At 44.7% G+C, this 24,085-nt stretch overlaps 1 protein-coding gene across 3 annotated transcripts in view; it reads right to left on the bottom strand.

The window, feature by feature from the left end:
- The window catches only part of GNPTAB (N-acetylglucosamine-1-phosphate transferase subunits alpha and beta), a 169,180-nt gene that overhangs the window by 18,437 nt on the left and 126,658 nt on the right, over window positions 1-24,085 (bottom strand). For all 3 annotated transcript variants that reach the window (XM_073575175.1, XM_073575174.1, XM_073575176.1), the window contains exon 18: window positions 1,309-1,407. In XM_073575175.1, coding sequence (XP_073431276.1) covers window positions 1,309-1,407 — 99 coding nt within the window. The remainder of the gene's footprint in view (window positions 1-1,308; window positions 1,408-24,085) is intronic.

Genomic DNA, 24,085 nt, shown 5'->3' with positions numbered 1-24,085 from the left:
TCTGCATGTTCTTACAGACCGCTCCAGCAGGCGGTTCTGCGGCTTCCATGGACGTAACATTGACAAACTAGTAAGAAAAAGTATAGAAAAAAAGTCAGCGCACCCATCAGTAGGTCCTGGAATCCAAGCAGGAAACTGCAGTGTAGCAGGAAAAAAAGTGAGTCATGAAGGTATAATCCAGCTCAGGAAGGTCCATTAATTTTATTTTTTACTGAAAAAATATCTTTCATAAAATTGATTACATGTCATAAAAGAAATCACAACCCCCATGTGGGAATATAACGTGGGCAGACTCGTTTCTTAATCCTTGCATGACAGTTCTTAGTCATGCAAGGACTAAGAACTGTTGTTCGAAACGCGCCTACCCACGTTATATCTCAGAGAGAGACGTGTTTGGGAGTATAAATTTATGACGACCTTTGACACTCTCAGTGCTGGAATGAATGTGTCGCATGGATTTATGTCTTTTTACATCAATTAAGGAATTTGCTTTCAAGACCTGGTGGGGGCATCACAACACATTAGGAGACCCCAATCAGAGGACTATAAAACATCCGGACTCCTTATCTATATACTGGTCCAATATTTATGTTTCTCCCTCTCCCATATTGATAGTTCTGCTTCACGTCACTTGTCTTATCCATTGCATTTTTTCTGTGTTGTATTGTGCATAAATATGTGACTCTTCAGATTTTGTATTAGTCTAGCCTGAAGAAGAGACCTGAGTAGTCTCGAAAGTTTGCAATGTGTTACCATCTTTTCAGTTAGCCATTAAAAGGTATCAACCACTGAGGACTCTCACATGGGGGGTTGTGATTTTTTCTGACATGTAATCAATTTTATGAATGATATTTTTTCAATGAAAAATAACATTTTTAACGGACCTTCCTGAGCTGGATTATACCTTCAATGATTGACAAACTAGTGGTTTCTCTTCTGCTATGTTGGCAGAGCTTGACTGACGAGGTTATCATGATTGACAGCCGTCTCTCAGTTCCCCAACTACCAGGAGCGGCTGTAAATCAACATGATGCTGGAAATCATGCACTATCAACAGAGAAGCCCGGAAGAGGAAAAGCTGCTCTGTTAACGTGGAGCAGCTGAATTGCAAGCAGGAGGGTCGGTTACCGCTCTGAGCCAGCGGGTAGAACAGGTGGGAAGTTAGCAACTACCTGCCTGTTAATTTTCAGGCCCATAGTCAAAAAAAAAAAAAAAAAAATAATATATATATATATATATATATATATATATATATATTACTGAACAACAACTTTTATATTTTTCTTACAGCCCCTTGAAAATTCTTACCGGGGGTTTTTCCTTATATCATCTAACTGGCCGACCACATGGGATACATTAGTACGAATCATTTTGAATGCAATGTCTTCTTCCCCCATAATTTCAAACCTTAAATAAAGAGTGTATCAATTACCACATTATATCAGCCATGATTCACATTACTATTTTCAAAAAAGCATTTGCAAAATTATTGCTAAATAATAACTTTTACATGCAAAGATAATCAGTACACTATGACTGGGTAAGAGTAATGATTGCAATTCGTTACAATGGCACTTAAAAGTTTGGGCACCCGGGTCAAGATTAATGTTATTGTTAACAGTTCAGTTGAAATGATCTCTAAAAGACCTAAAGTTATAGAGGACACATTTCCTTTGTATTTTAGGCAAGAAAAAAAAATTTCATCTTTTACATTTTAACCCCTTCACTACCAAGGGTGGTTAGCACGTTAACTCCCGGGCCAATTTTTACAATTCTGACCACTGTCCCTTTATGAGGTAATAACTCTGGAACGCTTCCAAGGATCTCGGTGATTCTGACACTGTTTTCTCGTGACATATTGTACTTCATGTTAGTGGTAAAATTTCATTCAAATAACTTGTGTTTATTTGTGAAAAAAACAGAAATTTGGTGAAAATTTCACAATTTTCCAACTTTGAATTTTTAGGCCCTTAAAGGGGTTGTCCGGGCTTTTCACATAATCTCAGTGCATATCTGGGCTGCAGAATGCTGACAATAAGTAATTTACCTTCTGTGGCCAGTTTGCAGCGTTTGCTAGATATCAGCTCTTGCTTGTAAGAAAAACGTCCAGGGGGGGGTGTGTTCTGGCATTGAAATGAGAACTGGTCGCTTCCTCCTCAATAGTTTCACTTTCCATAGATCACTGTTCAGCGTGTGTCTGGGGGAGGAGCAGCTGCTCTCTGCACTGAGGCTGCTAGAGGGGGAGGATTTGTTACTGTGTGAGGTAGGATAGGCTTGTTAATGTGGTCGGGGAAGGCATGTTGCTATGGAGGGTGGGGTTGTTGCTACAGAAGGCATGTTTTTAGTAGAGTAGGAGGAAACGACCAGTTCTCATTTCAATGCCAGAACACACCCCCCTGGACGTTTTTCTTACAAGCAAGAGAGTGATATCTAGCAAACCCTGCAAACTGGTGACAGAAGGTAAATTACTTATTGTCAGCATTCTGCAGCCCAGATATGCACTGAGATTATGTGAAAAGCCCGGACAACCCCTTTAAATCACAGAGATACAGCACACAAAAAACTTAATAAGTAACATTTCCCACATGTTTACTTTACATCAGCACAATTTTGGAACCAAAATTTTTTTTTGTTAGGAAGTTATAAGGGTTAAAAGTTGACCAGCGATTTCTCATTTTTGCAACACCATTTTATTTTTACGGACCACATCACATTTGAAGCCACTTTGAGGGGTCTATATGATAGAAAATACCCAAAAGTGACACCATCCTAAAAACTGCACCCCTTAAGGTGCTCAAAACCACATTCAAGAAGTTTATTAACCCTTCAGGTGCTTCACAGGAATTTTTTGAATATTTTAAAAAAAAATGAACATTTAACTTTTTTTCACAAAAAAAATACTTCAGGTTCAATTTTTTTTATTTTACCAAGGGTAACAGGAGAAATTGGACTGCAAAAGTTATTGTGCAATTTGTCCTGAGTACGCTCATACCTGATATGTGGGGGGGAACCACTGTTTCGGTGCATGGCAGAGCTCAGAAGGGAAGGAGCGCCGTTTGACTTTTTCAATGCAAAATTGGCTGGAATTCAGATCGGACAAAATAATGTACAAGCCATCACGCCACGTCACGGCAATTTATTTTCTCAGTTCAGACTTCAGTTTGGGTGTGACCGCCCTTTTTCTGAGCTGGGAAAACCATCCAGTCTGGCCTATGCTTTTACTAGTGGGTCAGTCCCTCGATCCTTGTTCACATTCACGTCACTTGGCAAGTGAAAACGTTTTAAATACTAGAGTAGGACTGTCTCACAAGGGTTGCCGTGACGTGGCGGGATGGCTTGTACATTATTTTGATCAAAATTATGTTTACTAAATACCCTTATTATTATTATTACCTTTATGCATTATTTGCAGTTTATTTTTTACTTTTTATTTGTGTTTTTTTGCTTTTTGTTTTCTCTGGTTAATGGTCATGTGTTAATATGCCCTTATATGGTGCATACACATTAATTTATTTTCTCAGTTCAGACTTCAGTTTTTTTATTTGGGTGCATGGCAGAGCTCGGAAGGGAAGCAGCGCCATTTGACGTTTTTGGCTGGAATTGAGATCGGACAATATGTCGCGTTTGGAAAGCCACTGATTTACCAAAACAGTGGAAACCCCCCACAAATGACACAAATTTAGAAACTAGACCCCCAAGGAACTTATCTAGATGTGTGGTGAGAACTTTCAACCCCCAAGGGCTTCACAGAAGTTTATAACGTACAGTCGTACAATTAAAAAATCATATTTTTTAAACAAAAATGAACTTTTCACCCTCAATTCTTATTTTTCCAAGGGTAACATTACCCTAAAAGTTATTGTGCAATTTGTCCCGAGTACGCTGATACCCCAATATGTGGGTGCAAACGACTATTTGGGTGAATGGCAGAGCTCAGAAGGGAAGCAGTGCCATTTGACGTTTTTGGCTGGAATTGAGATCGGACACCACGTCGCGTTTGGAAAGCCCCTGATGTACCTAAACAGTGGGAACCCCTCACAAGTGACACCATTTTGGAAACTAGACCCCCTAAGGAACATATCTAGATGTGTGGTTAGCACTTTAAACCCCCAAGGGCTTCACAGAAGTTTATAATGTCCGGGCGTGAAAATAAAAAAAATCGTATTTTTTCCACAAACATGATCATTTAGTCCCCAATTTTTTTTATTTTCCCAAGGGTACCAGGAGAAATTGGACCCCAACAGTTGTTGTTCAATTTGTCCTGAGTACGCTGATACCTCATATGTGGGAGAAAACTACTGTATGGGCACACGTCGGGGCTCGGAAGAGAAGTAGTGACGTTTTGGAATGCAGACATTGATGAAATGGTCTGCGGGTGTCGTGTGCATTTAGAGAGCCTCTGCTGCTAAACTATTCAAACTCCCCACAAGTGACCACATTTTGGAAACTAGACCCCCACGGAACTTATCTAGATGTGTGCTGAGCACTTTGAACCCCCAAGTGCTTCACAGAAGTTTATAACGCCTGGGCGTGAAAATAAAAAAAATCATATTTTTTTCCTCAAAATTGATATTTTTGCCCCCAATTTTTTATTTTCCTAAGGGTAACAGGAAAAATTGGACCCCAAAAGTTGTTTTGCAATTTGTCCTGAGTAGGCTGATACCCTATGTGTGGGGGTAAAACACTGTTTGGGCGCATGGCAGAGCTTGGAAGGGAAGGAGCACCATTTGACTTTTTCAACGCAGAATTGGCTGGAATTGAGATCAGACGCCATGTTGCATTTGGAGAGCACCTGATGTGCCCAAACAGTGGAAACCCCCCCAATTCTAACTCCAACCCTAACCCCAACACACCCCTAACCCTAATCTCAGCCCTAACCCTAGCCCTAACCCTAACCCTAATGGGAAAATGGAAATAAATACATTTTTTAAATTTTATTATTTTTCCCTAGCTAAGGGGGTGATAACGGGGGGGGTTGATTTACTATTTATGGCGGTTTTTATGTTTGGCAGCTGTCACACGCTAAAAGACGCTTTTTATTGTAAAAATAGTTTTTGCTTCACCACATTGAGAGCTATAATTTTTCCATATTTTGACTCACTGAGTCATGTGAGGTCTTATTTTTTGCGGGACAAGTTGACGTTTTTATTGGTATCATTTTCGTGCACGTGACATCTTTTGATAGCTTTTATTCCGATTTTTGGGACGCAGAATGAACAAAAACCAGCGATTCATGAATTTCTTTTGGGGGGTGCGTTTACACCGTTCCGCGTGCGGTAAAATTGATAAAGTGGTTTTATTCTTCGGGTCAGTACGGTTACAGCGATACCTCATTTATGTCTTTTTTTAAGTTTTAGCGCTTTTATGCAATTTTATATAAAAAATAATTATTTTTGCATCGCTTTATTCTGCGAGCTATAACTTTTTTAATTTTTCGCTGATGACGCTGTATGGCAGCTCGTTTTTTGCGGGACAAGATGACGTTTTCAGCGGTACCATGGATATTTACATGCGTATTTTTGATCGTGCGTTGTTGCACTTTTTGTTCGGCGGTATGATAATAAATCATTATTTTTTGCTTCGTTTTTTATTTTTATTTTTTAAGGGGTTTGCTAAAGGGGTTAACTAATGGGACTGTTTTATAGGGCAGGTCGTTACGGACACGGTGATACCAAATATGTGTACTTTTATTGTTTTGTTTTTTTTATTTCCAAAAAATGAATTTATTAGGGAATTATTTTTTTTTTAATTTATTTAGCGATTTTTTAAAAATTATTTTTACACTTTTTTTTACCACAACTCCACAGTTTGCTAAATCTTTTTGAAGGTCTCTTGCAGTCAAGCTGGGGGGTCTGATTTGCCTCTCAATCCTATGAGCAGTTCTCACTGAAACACCAAGGTTACTTACCGGTGGCCGGTTTTTCCGGAGCCCATGACGGCACACATGAGAGAGGGGATCCGCCCAGCCAGGACAGGAACCCTACTGAAGATAAAAGTGCGGTACCTCTCCCTCGCTTCAGTTGGTTTACAGAGCATGAGAGGCCCCCCGGATTAGTACACATGGTAAAACTATCACCACATTATATCTAACTAAAAAAACAACACCCAAACTATAGTGCACACCAATGGAGTGATAAGGGGGGGAATATACAGGTGCCGTCATGGGCTCCAGGAAAACCAGCTACCGGTAAGTAACCTTGTTATTTTCCCGTCTCCCATGATGGCACACATGAGAGACTTTTGTAGAATAAGACACCATTAGGGAGGGACCACCGATTGCAGCACGCTTCAACCAAAGGTTAGGTCAGTAGAGGAAGATAGATCAAGTCGTTAGTGCTTAAAAAAGGTCGAAGGTGAGGACCAAGTAGCGGCTTTACAAATTTATTCAATCGATACCTCAGCCTTCTCTGCCCAGGAGGTAGCCACAGCTCTGGTGGAGTGAGCCTTGATAACTTCTGGAACCGGAGCGCCACTTGCAGAGTAGGATAACATAATGGCCTCCCTGATCCATCTGGCAATGGTACTCTTAGCTACCACGTGCCCTTTTCTACTACCCTGAAAGGCTACAAAAAAGGACTGATCTTTCCTCCACTGACTAGTTACTGATATATACTGTAATATGGCCCTCCTTACATCTAATGTATGGAACTTTTGCTCCCCCGGGTTTCTAGGATTATTACAGAAAGACGGCAAGGAGATTTCTTGAGTCCTATGAAACTTTTGGACTACCTTGGGGAGGTAGGCCGGGTCTGGTCTTAGATCCACTCGGTCATCCAAGGTCTGCGTATATTGAGGGAATATAGATAGAGCTTGCAGATCGCTCACTCTACGGGCCGATGTTAAGGCTACCAGTAACACAGTTTTAAGTGTGAGTAATTTGACGACAGCTCTAATAATGGTTAAAAGGAATCCTTGGTTAAAGCCTCTAAGACTAGGATGAGGTTCCAGGGTGGCATCTTTGGGATAATGACCGGCCTAGACCTGCCACAAGACTTTATGAACCGGGACACCCACATACTGGCTGCTAGGTTGCAGTTAAATAGGGCCCCCAGAGCTGAGACTTGGACTTTGAGGGTGTTAGTGGCTAACCCAAGTTGCAGCCCCAACTGTAGGAATTCTAGAATAGGTCCCACTGGAGCTACATCCCCTAAAGGTTCCCCCAGGAAGTCTAGGAACTTTTTCCATGTTCTACTGTAGATTTGGGATGTTATAGGTTTCCTACTTTTCAACAGGGTGGAGACTAACCCTGAAGAGAATCCCTGGCGACTCAGTAGCGCCCTCTCAAATTTCAGGCTGCTAGATGGAAGCCCTTCACCTGAGAGTGGACCACTGGTCCCTGGGAAAGCAGGTCTGGAACCTCCGGTAATATCCATGGATCAGTCACTGACATGAGTCTCAGAAGGGAGAACCAAGGCCTCCTCGGCCAAAATGGAGCTATAAGAATTATTCTCGCACGATCCTCCCTGATTTTCCGGACCACTACTGGGATCATTGTTATCGGGGGGAATGCATAGGCCAGGATAAACTTCCATGGTATTTCTAGGGCATCTACTGCGAAGGGGTTTTCTCTTGGATTTAGTGAGCAGAACTTCCTGACCTTTCTGTTGCGTGCGGTGGTGAACAGGTCTATTTCTGGTTTGCCCCAGGCTTGAACTATTTGTTGGAAGACTTAAGGGGTTTAGAGACCATTCCCCCTGTCTTAGGTGCCTGCGACTCAGGATGTCTGCCTGTGTATTCTCTACCCCCTTTATATACAGTGCTGTGATGGATAACAGATGTTGTTCTGCTAATTGGAAAAGTAGATCTGATATTTCCATAAGGCCCCGAGATCTCGTTCCCCCCTGGTGGTTGATGTAGGCTACCACTACCTGATTGTCCGTCATGACTCGATTGTGGCGGCCCCGAAGCAAGGGGAGAAAATGTTTCACGGCTTTTTCTACTGCGCATAGTTTTTTTACGTTTGAATTGTGATCCTTTTCTAGCGAGGACCAGGTTCCCTGTATTGAGTGGGATCTTAGGTGTACTCCCCATCCCATGGCACTCGCATCGGTTGTGATGATGTCGTCAACTGGTTTTTGCCACGGAACACCGCCTGTTAGATGCTTTTCTACAGTCGACCAGAGCAGGGAATGTCTTACAGCCACTGAGAGACATAGTTCGCCCTCTAAATGCCCTTTCAATTGTTTCAGTGCTGACAGAACTTCCCACTGTAGTTGTCTTAAGTGGTACTGTGCCCAAGCTACCACGGGTATGCATGATGTCAACGAGCCTAAAAGGGACATTGCGTTTCCCAGTGTCATAGCTGGCCTTTGTATTGCTGTGTGAGATAGGCCCCTTATCTTGGTTACCTTATTCTCTGGTAGGAGGCAGCGTTGTCGCTCGGAGTCCAGTATTAAACCTAGGAAGGATTGCACCCTTACTGGTGTTAATCTTGACTTGGGGTGTTAATCTTGACTTGGGGATGTTTACAATCCATCCTAGTCCTACTAAGGTTGATATCACTTCCTTCACTTGGTGTGTGCAGTGGGTCTCCGACCTCCCTATGACAAGAAAGTCGTCCAGGTATGGGACGATCACTATGTCCCGGGAACGAAGAAAAGACATTACTTCGGCCATCACTTTGGTGAAAACTCTGGGGGCTGTGGACAAGCCGAACGGAAGGGCTGTGTATTGGTAGTGTTTTACCTGACCTTGGACATGGAGCACTACTCTCAAGTATTTTTGATACCCCGATGAATCGGGATGTGATAGTAGGCATTTTTTAAGTCTATCACTGCCATGAGGCAGTGCTGGAACAGGATTTTTGTGGCCGTATTGATTGACTTCATTTTGAAGGAGCAATTGTCTACCCACTGATTGAGTCTCCTCAGGTTGACTATGGTTCTCCAAGAGTCGTCTTGGTTTTTGTATCAAAAAGAGGGGGGGAGTAAAACCCCCTTCCTTCTTCTTGCACTGGGACTTCTTGTAGGACCTGTTTTTGCACTAGTCCCAGGACTTATGTCTCCAGGGCCAGCTGCTGCTCTTGGGCTCTCTGTTGTGAGTTCATTCTCACCAGTTGTGAGTTCCCCTTCTGGACTCCCTCTGGTGGTGACGGGAGGTGGTGCGGCTGGTTTGATCGATGGAGATCTGCCACCTGAGAATGAGGATGACGATTGGATCTCAGGATTCTCAGATTGGATTTAAGACAGCCGACGCCCTATTCAGTTGCTGGTGATTCCTTCTGGCTTGTCAGCTCTTGGTTTTCAGCTCTGTTCCAGTCATCTAAAGCTAAGTTTTTCTGCTAATGTTCACACTTGATTTTGTTGGTCAATTCAGTTTTTTGAGTGGTCTGCCAGCCCCGGCTGGGGGCTGAGCTGAATTTCCACTCTTACTTATCAGTATTTTGCCAATTGGCTTTTTGTCCCTTACTAGTTCGGTCTCTTTTTGCTCTGTCTCGGAATATTCCAGAGTTCTGATATAGTGGGAGAAGTCTAGTGACTTCACGGTTAATTTTGCTATCAGAAGTGTTGGACATTATTTTTGAAAGGTTTTTTGCAGGTTGCAGACAGTGACTTGCCTTTCCTTTCCTGTCTAGTTAGTTTGGGCCCCATCATTTGCTCAGCCTATTTTCCTGCCTGTGTTTGTGCCTTCATCTTGTTTCACCGTCAATACATGTGTGGGGGCTATCTATTCCTCTGGGGTCTGCTCTGGGGCAGTTAGTTTTCCCTTTTCTTGCTTTAGGCTTATGTAGTCCTCCGGCCGTGACGAGGCGTCTAGGAAAATCGTAGGCACGCTCCACGGCTACTGCTAGTTGCGTGGTAAGATTAGGGATCTGCAATCTGCATAGTTACCAACTTCTCTGGTTGTCTGTGGCTTGTTTTTTTTTTCTCTCCTCGGTGACCCATTCATAACAGCTCTCCTTCGGGGTGTCATTATAAAGGTATGCCTGGGCGGACGGGTGAATTTTATTTTTAAGCCGTCCTTGATTATGTTTAGGACCCATGTACTGGGGGAGATATTTGCCCAGGCGGAAAGGAAGAGAGAAAGCCTTCCCCCTACCTCTGACCTGATGTCACCGGGGAGATTTTTTGGAGGAAGTAGAGGGCCCTTTAAACATATAGCCCGATCCTCTCCTTTCTTTAAAGTCCCAATTTTTCTTATCTCCCATGGGACGCCCCCTGTTAAATCTTCTCCTCCGAAAGGGCTGCTTTTTGACTTCTCCTGGAAATCAGGGAAAGCCTTTCTTCCTATCCCCCGCATGTTCCAAAATTTCCTCTAGTTTTTTTCCGAAGAGGAATTAGCCATCACATGGAATGGAACATAATCTATGTTTCGATGGCAAATCTCCTGGACACCCCTTAAGCCACAGGGCTCGTCTTGCCGCATTTGACAGGCTTGCTGCTCTGGCTGTCAATCTCGCGGAATTTGCAGAAGTATCCGCTAGGAAAGCCGCTGCTCCACGTACCAGTGTCAGATTAGACAGTATTTCATTCCTAGGAACTCTATCCTTATTCTGGTCCTCTATTTGCTGTAGCCAGACCATGAGGGCACGGGCGATACAAGTACCAGCTATCGCTGGTTTTAATCCACCTGCTGAAGCTTCCCAGTTATGCTTCAGGAAACCGTCTGCTTTTTTATCAAGCGGGTCTTTCAGCACGCCAGAGTCCTCTAATGGTAAAGATACCTTTTTTGAGGATTTGGCTACGGCTCCGTCAATTTTCGGGACTTTCTCCCGATTCTCTCTCTGAATCCTTTTGCTCAAAAGGGTACCTCCTTTTTGATGTAGAAGCCAAGCCTCCTGACATCTCAGGTTTTTTCCATTCCCTGTCAATTAAGGCCTTTATCTTATTGTTTACAGGGAAGGTGCGTTTTTTCCTTTCCTCCAGTCCTCCAAACATCACATCCTCCAATGATTTAGGAGTCTTTTCCTCCTTAAGGCCCATAGTAGCCCTGATGGCTTTGACCAGCTTTTCCACGTCCTCTGTTGGGAAACACGGACGGCCCCCTATATCGCTGTCCGAGGAGGATTCTGAGGACTGAGAAGAGGAAGAGGAGGTGGAGGGGAATCTGGATCTCTCCCGACCTTTCTGCACTAGCGAGGCCTCCGAATCAGAATCTCTTCTACGGCTTTTTCTATCCTTCTTTTTAAGGGCTGCCTTTAGGGAGCCTTTTCCCTCCTGTTGTAGTAACGCCTTAAGGCTAGTCACCAAATCAGGGGTTTCATCTTGTATGGTTTTATTTATACAGTCAGCATAGAGGTCTTTCTGCCACTGATCTGCCAGCGGGTGTTTGCATAGGGAGCACTCTCTATTCTTTGTTTTGCCGCTAGACTTCCTCGACCCTTAGAGATCAAACAGAGAAAATGGAACCCCGTTACCATAAGGGTGATAGTCACGTAGATCACTCACCACCGCTGTCACTCAGGGGTACCGATCTTGGAGGCTCCTCAGATGCACTTGTGATGTTTTTTTCTGGACGTCTCAGAGTCATGCCGTTTACGACTGCCGCTCCTACTTGAGCGGCTGCTCCTGGTTTGCTGGCGGCTCGGCCTGGCATCTGGCGACAGCTCTAGCTGCTAATGCTGCCGCTGCTGCTGCTCATCCTGCCCCACTTCCATTGTGAAGCTTTTGGCATGAGTGCGTCTTCTGTGGTCATCCCCCTTATAAGGGGGATCCACTGTACTGTCCGCCTCCTCCAGTTACCCACACAGCCCCTCCCCCCCCCGCCACGCCGCAGGGATCTTCTTTTCCCGGCCGGCGTTTTCCTGATGGGCGCCGCCATCTTGGATTTCGGAGACGCCTCATAACGTCACGCAGGCACGCCCCTCCCAGCGTGCCCTGCATGCAACGTCAGAGGGGCGCGACCCGGAAGCGGCCGCTCCTGTATTCATGGCAGAGGTGGGAAGGGCGGCGCAGCAGCCACGGCCACAGCAGAGCCCCTGGACACCGGGCCGTGCTACTCCTACGCCCGCTCAGACGCTGAGCCCCCGGGGGACCCTCGGACAGCGCTTCCCCGTCCCGAGGCACAGAGCCCAGGACCCCGCCTGTTCTTCCACGCCGGCACGGGAGAGGGGCAGGTGCGTGCTCCATCTTCAGCACACGGGTCCCTGTCAGGACAGGAAACACAACTGAAGCGAGGGAGAGGTACCGCCTGTAATGTATAATAATTAGATCTGTCTCTTTAAGCAAGCCAGACTTATGGGACTTGGGGGGTGGAGACAAGAGGGATGAGAAGGGAAGTTTCAGTTTCACTTCTGTGTAGCATGGGAATGCAACTGTTATGCTGTGTGCTGGAGGACGGAGAATAAAACATATCTAAAGTTTAATACCTTGAATTCTTCATAACGTGTGGATATTACAACTGGCGACGAGGATGGGATATAATCACCTACTGCTGTGAGTACAGACTATATTTTACCGCTTCACACGCCAGCACCACTGAGAGACTCTATCATGGCTGACTACTTGCACACATTCCCACAATTTGATATGACTGATGTCATTAATCTCTCCCATAACTGGAGAAAATGGCTAAACAGATTTGAGAATTTCCTAGAAGCCATGGACATAAAGGAGGAGAAAAGAAAGAGAGCTTTGTTCCTGCATTGTGCAGGCACAGGAGTCTATGACATATACAGTACGTTACCTGCAGCAGAAACAGACACATACAGCAACTGCACTAAAGCTCTCACTGGCTACTTCAACCCCAAACAGAACATCAGATATGAAAGAAATAAATTCAGGATTGCCAAGCAGCTTCCAGAAGAATCCATAGACACTTATGTCACACGGCTGAAAGAGTTAGCACATGGATGTGCCTTTACAGATGTAGATGATGAAATCCTAACTCAAATAATTGTCACCTGCTCGTCTAATAACCTAAGGCGTAAGGCTCTGCAGCAGGATATCTCTCTACATGATTTGCTCAAAATGGCCCGTGCTATAGAAATAGCAGATCATCAGGCTACCGTAATGGAGAATGGGGATAAATTACATGTGCATAATCTCAAACAGAAAAATTTACCAGACAAACAAGACCAGAAACAGAAGAAATGTTATAGATGTGGACAGGATTTCCCTCACCACCAGAACAAATGTCCAGCTATGGGACAAACCTGCAGTAAATGTGGAAAAGGGAATCATTTTGCAGCTGTTTGCAAATCAGCGCACTACAAGCCTCCGCTGCCTATGACAAAATCTGCAGATGTAAAAGTGATAAATCAGGACACAGAAGAAATGTCTGCGACTGAGAACTATGTGTTCACTACCTCTGTCACTGGTTCAGTACAGTCTCCCTGTGTTACACTCTCGATCTGCAACACTGACATTACCTTTACAATAGATACAGGAGCTTCAGTGGATATCATAGATGGCACTACATATGAACAATTGAAAACAAGGCCAGTCTTACAACAAGTGCAGACTAAAATCTTTCCTTATGGATCTAAAACACCTCTAGCTATAATGGGACAATTTGATGCTGAAATTAGATATAAAGAAAACAGGCAGAAAACCACTTTCCACACATTACAAGGATCGGGAGGCTGTCTTCTCAGCTATCACACTGCCTTGGAGCTAGGGCTCATCCTGATTATTCATACCATAACTGACCCTGCGGATATGGATGTACAAACTATGGTGAACAGCTTTCCCTCCCTATTTAGTGGTTTGGGAAAACTAAAGGACTCTCAAGTACACCTTCATGTGGATGACAATGTTCGTCCAGTAGCCCAGGCTCACAGGCGTATTCCATTTCACCTGAGACAGAAAGTAGAAAAGGAACTCCAATTGCTCATGGATGAGGACGTTATTGAAACTGTTACTGGTCCCACTCCGTGGGTCTCTCCACTTGTGGTAGTTCCAAAACCAAAGACTCCTGATCAAGTGAGACTGTGTGTTGACATGCGCCTGCCCAACACCGCTATCCAGAGGGAAAGACATATCTCACCTACGATTGATGACATCATTCATTTATTAAATGGAGCCACCGTCTTCTCAAAGCTCGACCTCAATAAGGGATATCATCAATTAGAACTGAGTCCAGAGTCCCGATACTTGACCACATTTTCCACCCATGTGGGCCTCAGAAGATACAAAAGATTGACTTTTGGAGTCTGCTCAGCAGCAGAAATTTTTCAGGATGCAATAAGGAGTGTCATTCAACACATCCCAAATGCCTTTAATTACAGTGATGACATATTGGTTTTTGGTAAAACTCAAGCTGAGCATAATCGTGCTCTATATGTTATCTTCGAATGTCTGCTTTCTGCTGGACTCACTTTAAACAAAGAGAAGTGCGAGTTTGACAAGGGTTCATTAGAATTCTATAGTCACATCTTCTCGGCAAAAGGAGTACAACCAGACCCCAAGAAAGTGGAAGCTATCAGAACAGCTTCAATTCCACAGGATGCCAGTGAAGTGCATTCTTTCCTTGGAATGGCAAGTTACTGTGCTAGATATATTCCGAATTTTTCAACAATCAGCAATCCACTATGGGAACTTACAAAACAAAGTTGTATTTTTCAATGGTCTCAAGACTGTCAGGCCTCTTTTGAAACAATTAAAAATGAACTCTGCTCGACAACCATTATGGCTTATTTTGATCCAGCTCTTCGAACTGAACTGATTGTGGACGCCAGTCCCGTGGGACTGGGTGCTATTATAGCGCAGTACAAGGATAACAATCAAAATCCTCACATCATTTCTTATGCAAGTAAGAGCTTAACAAACACTGAAAGAAAATATTCTCAACCTGAAAAAGAAAGCTTGGCAGTTGTCTGGGGATGTGAACACTTTCACTTATTTCTCTATGGAGCTCCCTTCACCATTGTCACAGATCATCAAGCACTTCTTACAATTTTTGGAAATCCCAGAGCTAAAATGCCTGCACGAATTGAACGATGGGGCCTACGTCTACAGGACTACAACTATAACATTGTTCACAAACCTGGAAAATACAGCAATCCGGCTGATTATCTTTCAAGACATCCTACTAATGATGATATACCTGTGCATTCCTCCATTGAAGAATACCTACGTTTTGTTACAGATCATGCCGTGCCAAAAGCACTTTCTCTTGATCAATTTATAAATGAAACAACAAAAGACAAGACACTCTGTACCCTAATACAAATCATCCAAAATCGAAGGTGGCATGAAATTCAAAAGGAAAAATTTCCTGATTCTGAGATTGATCTGAAAGAGTTAAAACTATTCTCAAACGTACGTGAGGAATTATCAGTCACTGAAGAACACCTCATTCTTCGAGGTACCAAACTAGTTGTACCTAAGACTTTGCGTAACTTAGTCATACAGATAGCACATGAAGGTCATTTAGGAATTGTTGGCACAAAGAAGTTACTCAGAGAAAAAGTGTGGTTCCCAAATATGGATCACTTGGTGGAAGAAAAGATTAGACGCTGTTCTACTTGTCAATTAATCACTCCATCATCAACCTTAGAGACATTACAAATGTCTCCGTTACCCACTGCTGTCTGGGAGGAAGTGGCAGTCGATATATATGGACCATTGCCAAATGGCCAATACATTCTCGTAACAATTGATGAATATTCTCGATACCCTGTCATTTCATTTATCTCTTCAACATCTGCTAATAATGTCATACCAGAGCTGGACGACATTTTCTCGGCATATGGTATTCCAAGAGTGGTCAAAACCGACAATGGACCTCCATTCAATGGACATGTGTTTACACAATTTTCTGAATACTTGGGATTCAATCACAGGAAAATCACACCTTGCTGGCCGCAAGCCAATGGAATTGTGGAACGTTTTATGCGCACTCTGGGGAAACGTATCAAGGCAGCGAGTCTGGAGCACATCCCACTGAAACAGTCATTATACAAATTCATGCGTAATTACCGCAATACGCCACACTCCACTACTAATGCTGCTCCAGCTCATTTAATGTTCAGCAGAACCCTGCGTATACGTCTCCCTGATGTGACCAGCCATCCCCGACCGAGTGACTCCTCAGTGAGATCCACAGATCCAACAAACAAGCCATGAAACGTTATGCAGACAGAAGGCGAAGGACACAGTCAAGTGCCATCGAAAGAGGGGATGTCGTGGTGGTACGTCAAAGACCAACCAACAAGACCTCACCTGTATATGGTCCTGCAAAATATTATGTTACTAAAAGGAAAGGCAGCATGATCACAGCTGAACGAGATGGACACTCCATAACGCGAAATTCTTCATATTTTAAAGTCATACCGCAGAATGATGACAATGAACTCTCTTTGGTGGAAGATTTGGTATCCGATGGTGGAGAGGACCAACAAGAGGTAGCTGGTCCATCAATAATGAACCCTCTCAATGAGCCCAGACGTTATCCTACACGAGAGAGAAGAGCTCCATCGAGGCTTATTGAACAAGTGTAATTACAGTTTTGTTTTGTTTTTTTTTTGTTTGTTTCTCTGGTTTTGGAATTGAACAAATAAGACAAAACGGACATATGATTTCTTTGGACGTTTTCATGTTGTTGCATTTATCAGTAATATGGGTTATTTATAGAAAAAAAAAAAAAAAAAAGGGGATGATGTAATGTATAATAATTAGATCTGTCTCTTTAAGCAAGCCAGACTTATGGGACTTGGGGGGTGGAGACAAGAGGGATGAGAAGGGAAGTTTCAGTTTCACTTCTGTGTAGCATGGGAATGCAACTGTTATGCTGTGTGCTGGAGGACGAAGAATAAAACATATCTAAAGTTTAATACCTTGAATTCTTCATAACGTGTGGATATTACACCGCCCTTTTATCTTCAGTAGGGTTCCTGTCCTGGCTGGGCGGATCCCCTCTCTCATGTGTGTCGTCATGGGAGATGAGAAAATTTTGCTTGGTCTTTTAGACCTCATTTTGACCACCACTGTTCCTGTTAACTGCCATTTGCCATTTCTTAACCCCTTCTAAGGGGTTTACAATTCTGACCAGTCATTTTATGAGGTAATAACTCTGCAACGCGTCAACAGATCCCACTGATTCTGAGACTGTTTGTTTGTCATATTGTATTTCATGAAAGTGGTAACATTTCTTTGATATGACTTGTGTTTGTGAAAAAAGATGTAAGTTTAGCAAAAACATACTTTTTTTTGTCAGAAAGTTATAATGGTTAAAAGTTGACCAGCGATTTCTTATTTTTTCAACAAAATTTACAAAACCATTTGTTTTAGGGACCACATTACCTTTGAAGTGACTTTCAAGGGTCTACATGACACAAAATACCAAAAGTGACACCATTCTAAAAACTGCACCCCTCAAGGTGCTACACACCACATTCAAGAAGTTTATTAACCCTTCAGGTGCTTTACAGGACTTTTTAGAATGTGGAAGGAAAAATGAATATTTAATCTTTTTTTTCACAAAAATGTTAATTTAGACTCAATTTTTTTTTATTTTCACAGGGGTAACATGTTGCTTTGGAGTACCCCTGATGTGCCTAAATAGTAGAAACTCCCAACAAGTGACACTATTTTGGAAACTAGACGCCTCAGGGAACTTAACAAGATGTGTGGTGAGCACCTTGAACCCCTAGGCGCTTCACAGAAATTTATAATATTGAGCCGTGAAATTTTAAAAAAAAAATCTTTTTTCCACAAAAAAATTTTTTTTAACCCTAAATTTATCATTTTTACAAGGGTAACAGGTTAAATTGTACCATATAATTTGTTGTAAAATTTCTCGTGAGTACGCCAATACCACATAGAAAACTACTGTTTGGACGCATGACAGGGCTTGGAAGGGAAGAAGCGCCATTTGACTTTTTGAATGCAAAATTTCCTGGATTAATTAGCAGACGCCATGTCACGTTTGGAGTGTTCGTGATGTGCCTCAGTAATGGAAACCCCGCAAAAGTGACACCAATTTGTAAACTAGACACCTCAGGGAACTTACCTAGATGTTTGCTGAGCACCTTGATCCCCCCCAGGTGCTTTCCAGAAGTTTATAACGTATAAATAAAAAAAACATGAAAATAAAAAAAGGAAAATACAATTTTCCCCTCAAAATTTTTCTTTTAGTCCCAAATGTTTTACTTTCACAAGGAAACAGTACAAAATGGACCCCAAAATGTGTTGTGCAATTTCTCCTAAGTATACAAATACCCCATATGTGGTGAAAAACTAGTGTATGGGTTCAGGGTAGGGCTCAGAAAGGAAGGAGTGACGTTTTGTAAAGCAGATTTTGATGGAATGGTCTGCAGGTGCCCCTGATGTGCCTAAGGCCTGTTTCACACTTCCGTTTTTGACCATCAGTCCGGATCCGCCATTTTTTTTTGCAGATCCGTTTTTTCCCATTGAGTTGCATTACCGGCGGATCTTGACGGATGGCCATCCGTTGGATCCGTTTTTTTGCGGATCCGCCAAATTTTTTGCCTGGAAGGACCCTGCAACTTTTTTTTGCTGCAGGATCCGCATTTTACAGTGCGCATGCCCAGAGAAAGGAAGTCAGTCGGGAATTTAACCCTGAAATCCTTTCTGGCGGACGAAAAAAATTCTCTCTCTCTCTCTCTCTGGCAGCGGTTCCTTTAAAATTCTTCATTCGGCGGATCGGTGAAAAAACGGATCCGGTGGCATCCGTTCACATCAGTTAGGAACGGATCCGCTTTCCGCCTTTTTGGCGGATTTTGACTGACACAAAAAACTGAACCCCCATAAGAGACGCCATTTGACAAACTATACCTCTCAATTAATTCATCTAGGTGTGCAGTGATCATATTGACATCATAGGCGGGTTAAAGAATTTTATACTATTGGGCAGTGAAGAATAACGGTGTTTCTCGGAACCCATGACAGCACCACGGAGAGAGGGGATCCGCCCTTCAGGGACAGGAACCTACAGAAAAAGGGCGGTACCTCTCCTCCGCCTTCAGTTGGTTACAGAGCATCAGAGGGTCTCCAGGTTAGTTAGACAACAGAAATACATACACAATATTATAATACTGCTTACTTATCAAAGCACCGTGCCTAAACGGAAACACTCTACTAACAATAACACGTGCTCACCATACTCGTGAAGGGGAGGGGAATAAGCGGGTGCTGTCATGGGTTCCGAGAAACACCGTTATCGGTGAGTAACTAAGCTATTCTCTCTCACCCATGACAGCACCACGGAGAGAATTTCAGAGATTGGTAGCTTAGGGAGGGACCACCGCCTGAAGGACCCTTCTCCCGAAGGTCAGGTCAGATGTAGAGGCTAGATCTAATCTATAGTGCCTAAAAAAGGTCGAAGGTGATGACCAGGTGGCCGCCTTACAGATTTGTTCTATTGATACCTTAGATCTTTCAGCCCATGAGGTCGCCATTGCCCTTGTGGAATGAGCTCTCAGCCCTTCTGGGATGGTATTCCCGCTGGATGAATATGCCAGGGCAATCGCATCCCTTATCCACCTTGCCAGGGTACTCTTGGATGCTTTGAGCCCCTTCCGAGGACCCTGGAAACATACAAAGAGAGAGCCTTCCTTCCTACACTTTTTGGTGGCCTCTAAGTACTGTACTAGGCACCTTTTAACATCTAAAGTGTGGAACTTTTCTTCCCCCTTATTTTTTGGATTTGGGCAGAAGGAAGGAAGGACTACCTCCTGGGACCTGTGAAAATGTGATGACACTTTGGGTAAATAGGCTGGGTCAGGTTTTAAGATAACTCTATCCTCTAGAATTTTTGTGAAAGGAGGCCCCGCTGACAAGGCTTGAATATCGCTCACTCTTCGGGCTGATGTTAGTGCCACCAGAAGCACCGTTTTAAGAGATAGGATTTTTAGGGGTGCCGAGTGAATTGGTTCAAACGGAGGGCCTGTCAGTGTTGAAAGTACAAGATTCAGGTCCCATGATGGTAATCTTTGACTGGCTATTGGCCTCGATCTGGTTGCGGCTTTAATAAACCGTGCTACCCAGGGGTCACCTGCCACATCATGGTTATAGAGGGCGCCTAATGCCGCTATTTGTACTTTTAATGTGTTGACCTCCAGACCCTGTTCTAGGCCCACTTGTAGGAATTCTAGGATCTTATCAATCTGAACCCCGTCCTGAACCTTTGCCCTAGAGGTGGATAGAAATTTTTTCCATATTCTACCATAAGCTCTCATTGTAACCGGTTTCCTACTCTTGTAGTGTAGTTATCAGGTTTTCTGAAAAACCCCTGTCCCTCATCAGTGCCCTCTCAAATTCCATGCTGTTAAATGGAGGTTCGGTGCCTGAGGATGTAGCACTGGGCCCTGCGATAGCAGGTCCGGGAGATCCGGTAGGACCCATGGGTCGGTTACTGAGAGCATTCTTAGCCAGGAAAACCAGGTTCTTTTGGGCCAGAAGGGGGCTATCAGTATCATTCTTGCCCTGTCCTGCCTGACTTTATTTAGGACTGCTGGAATGAGCATGATTGGGGGAAAGGCATATGTTAGATTCTGTGTCCATGGGAGCATAAATACGTCCAGAGTTAGAGGATTCCCCCTGGGATCTTGGGAGCAGAAGGCGTCTACTTTTTTGTTTTTGAAGTCCGCGAACAGATCCACGTCTGGGGTCCCCCACATTTTTACAATCTGCCGAAAAATGGACTGCTTTAGTACCCATTCCCCCTGTCGCAATTGGGTGCGGCTCAGAAAGTCTGCCCTTTGATTCTCTGTACCGCGGATGTGTAGGGCTGTCAGAGATAATAGGTTTGCCTCCGCTAGTTTGAGGATTTTGGCGGATGTGTCTATTAGGGTTCGGGACCTGGTTCCCCCCTGGTGGTTTATATAGGCCACTGTGACCCGATTGTCCGAAAGGATACGGACATGGTGGTTCTGGAGTAGGGGTAGGAAGTGTGTTAGGGCATAGCCTACTGCTAGAAGCTCCTTTTGATTTGAGGAGGCTCTTAATTCTTGATTTCCCCATTCGCTCTGAGTCACCTCGTTGTTCATGTGCGCTCCCCATCCTGTGGGACTGGCATCTGTTGTCACTACGTGTTTTATCTTTGGTGCCCAGGGGATCCCTTTGGACAGGTTCTCCTGGTTTCCCCACCAAGCTAGGGAATGAATAGTGCTTGAATTTAGGGTAATGCGACCCTCTAGGTGTCCCCCTACTACTGCCTGGTTGGCCAATACGTCCCACTGGAGATTTCTCGTGTGTAACTGAGCCCATTGAACTGCGGGTAGGCAGGCAGATAGTGAACCCAACAGTGACATGGCCTTCCTTAGTGTCATGGAGGGATTTTGGATTGCTCTTGCTGTAATTTGAGCGATCTTCTCCTTTTTGTGGTTTGGGAGGCGACACTCCTGAATGCTTGAGTCTAGTGTTAGGCCCAAGAATTCTTGTACCCTGCTGGGGTCCAATCTTGATTTTTTTAGATTTAGAAGCCAGCCCAGGTCTTGTAGAGTGTTCATCACCCTGTCTCTCTGTTCCCTGCATTTTTGAGCCGAGCTGCCCGCTATTAGGAAATCGTCTAGATACGGGATTATTATTATATCTTGTTCCCTTATATGAGCCATCATTTCTGCTACTATTTTGGTGAATACTCGCGGGGCTATCGATATTCCGAACGGCAGGGCTCTGTACTGAAATTCTTTGACCTTGCCTTTTATTGAGACGGCTAACCTCAGATACTTCCTGGAGTCTTTGTGGATAGGGACGTGATAATAAGCGTCGCTGAGGTCCAACACAGTCATGTAGCAGTTTGGGAACAGGACTTGGTGGTAGATTTGATCGACTCCATTTTGAAGCTCTGGTTCTTGACGTATTTGTTTAGCTTTCTCAGATTTATAATTGTACGAAAGGTGCCGTCTGGTTTGGTCACTAGAAAAAGAGGGGAGTTAAACCCTCTGCCCATATCCTGCAGGGGGACCTCCTGGAGGACTCCTTTTTTTACTAGGCCTAGAACCTCGCTTTCTAGCGCTTCCTGTTCTCTCATGCTGGATCTCAGCGGCGTTGTTACATATTTTTGAGGCGGGAGAGAGAAAAAGTTTATCCTTAGGCCCTCCTGGATTAGGTTTATTATCCAGGGGTTTGTTGAAATTCTCCTCCAGGCTGGAAGGAAAAAGGATAACCTTCCTCCCACCCTTGGCGTACTGTCACTTGGAGGGCTTTTTGTCCCGGGGAGAGTTATTAAAGAAGAAGCCTCTATCTCTTCTTTTATCATCCCACTTTTGTTCCCTTGGTGGTCTTCTCTGAAAAAACCTCCTATTCCGAAAGGGTCTTTTAAATGCCGCTGGCCCTAAATTTGGGAATCCTTTTTTCTTGTCCCCTGCTTTCTGGAGGATGTCATCTAACGTTTCCCCAAAAAGGAATTTTCCTTCACAGGGGATGGAGCATAATTTCATTTTGGTCTGAAGGTCCCCTGGCCAACTTTTAAGCCATAGTGTCCTTCGGGCCGCGTTTGAAAGTGCTGCTGTTTTGGTCGACAGTCTGACTGAATCGGCCGATGAGTCTGCTAGGAATGCAGCCGCTCCCCTTATTACTGGGATAGAATCTAGAATTTTATCTCTAGGTGTCACTTCCCTCAGCTGTTTCTCAAGTTGGTCCACCCATACCATTAGGGCTCTTGAGGTGCATGTCGCCGCTATCGCTGGCCTGAGGTTACCGCCTGCAGACTCCCAAGCCCCCTTTAGAAAGGTATCTGCCTTCTTATCTAGGGGGTCCCTGAGGGTGCCCATGTCCTCAAAGGGAAGGGCGAATTTCTTTGAGGCTTTAGCGACTGCCACATCGAGTTTCGGGGCTCTGTCCCAAGACGTGGATGTCTCCTCCTCAAAGGGATATTTCCTTTTAAGGGAAGGGACTGTAGTATTTTTCCTGTCTGGCTTGTCCCATTCCCTTTTGATTAGACCCTTGACGATTTCGTTTAGCGGAAATACTCTCCGTTTTTTCTGGCCTAGCCCCCCGAACATTATGTCCTGGACTGTCTTATCCGGCCTCGGGTCCAATACCCCCATGGTAGACCTTACAGCTTTCACCAAATTGTCTACCTCTTCTAGGGGAAAACAATGGCGTCCTCCTGTTTCCTCGTCTGAGGATGAGGAGCCGGATTCTGAGGATTTAGTCGAGATTTCTCCCGATGTGGAAGAGTCTGACTGGGAGGTTTCTACCGTGTCTTTTTTCCTCGTTTTATCCTTATGTTTAAGGGATTCGAGGGCACTCTGGACCTCTGATTTAATTGTGGCCCTTAGGTCAGATGCGAAGTCCGGAGTCTCCTGACAAACAATTTCTTTTGTACAGGACTTGCATAGTTTTTTCTCCCATGATACCGGTAGGGGTTTAGCGCAAGTGGGACATTCCCTGTTCTTCTTTTTAGCCTTCTTCTTTCCCTAATAAGGGAGAGGGATTGCATTACAAGGGTGACATTCACGAAGATCACTTACCCCAAAAAAAGGCGCGCGGCTGCAGGTACCGGTTCGGGAGACGGAGTCAGGTCCTGTATAGGCTGATCTCCTGGTGGCGTTCTGCTCCTCGCTGCTGACGTGCTACGCCGCGTGGAGTGACTGCTGGAACGGCACTCTGTGTTTCGTTCCTTTTGTCGGTGGTGGTGTTGGTGGTGCTGCTGCTGCTGTTTCAGCTGCTGCCTCTGCTCCTGTTGCTGGTCGCTATCCTCCATTGTTAGGATCGCTTCCAGCCAGGAGTTTCTGCACCTCACCTTTTTTAAACTTGGCGCCGCGTGACGTCACCGCTCCCCCTGCACGCGCTGGTCGGGAAGCGCGCTCCTGCGCATGCGCCCGGTTCCGGGACTCGGAAGTTGTTGGTCTACTTCCGGGGCAGCAGCCATCTTGGTACTCTCCGTACCATGGCGCTGCCCACGCTCCACCGGGTCCCGCTGAGCCCCGACCTCCTTTCCGGAGCGGCGACTCCGGCGTCTCTCCCCCCCGCTCACTCGGCAGCCCGCATCGGCCCCGGCGGTGTCGGCTTCGGGCACCGCACCTGCCGCGACAGGGGCCTCCCCGCTGCCGATACCCGGACAGGCCGGCCCCGGACTCCTCACAGGTACGCCGTACTGTGGGTCCCCCCGTCAGGGACAGGAACCCAACTGAAGGCGGAGGAGAGGTACCGCCCTTTTTCTGTAGGTTCCTGTCCCTGAAGGGCGGATCCCCTCTCTCCGTGGTGCTGTCATGGGTGAGAGAGAAATAAATAAT

The sequence above is a fragment of the Dendrobates tinctorius genome, unplaced genomic scaffold (assembly GCF_039654945.1).
Source record: "Dendrobates tinctorius isolate UK_male_01 unplaced genomic scaffold, ASM3965494v1 ptg000043l, whole genome shotgun sequence".
Classification (NCBI taxonomy): Eukaryota; Metazoa; Chordata; class Amphibia; order Anura; family Dendrobatidae; genus Dendrobates; species Dendrobates tinctorius.
This window is presented reverse-complemented; position numbering and strand designations above follow the sequence as displayed.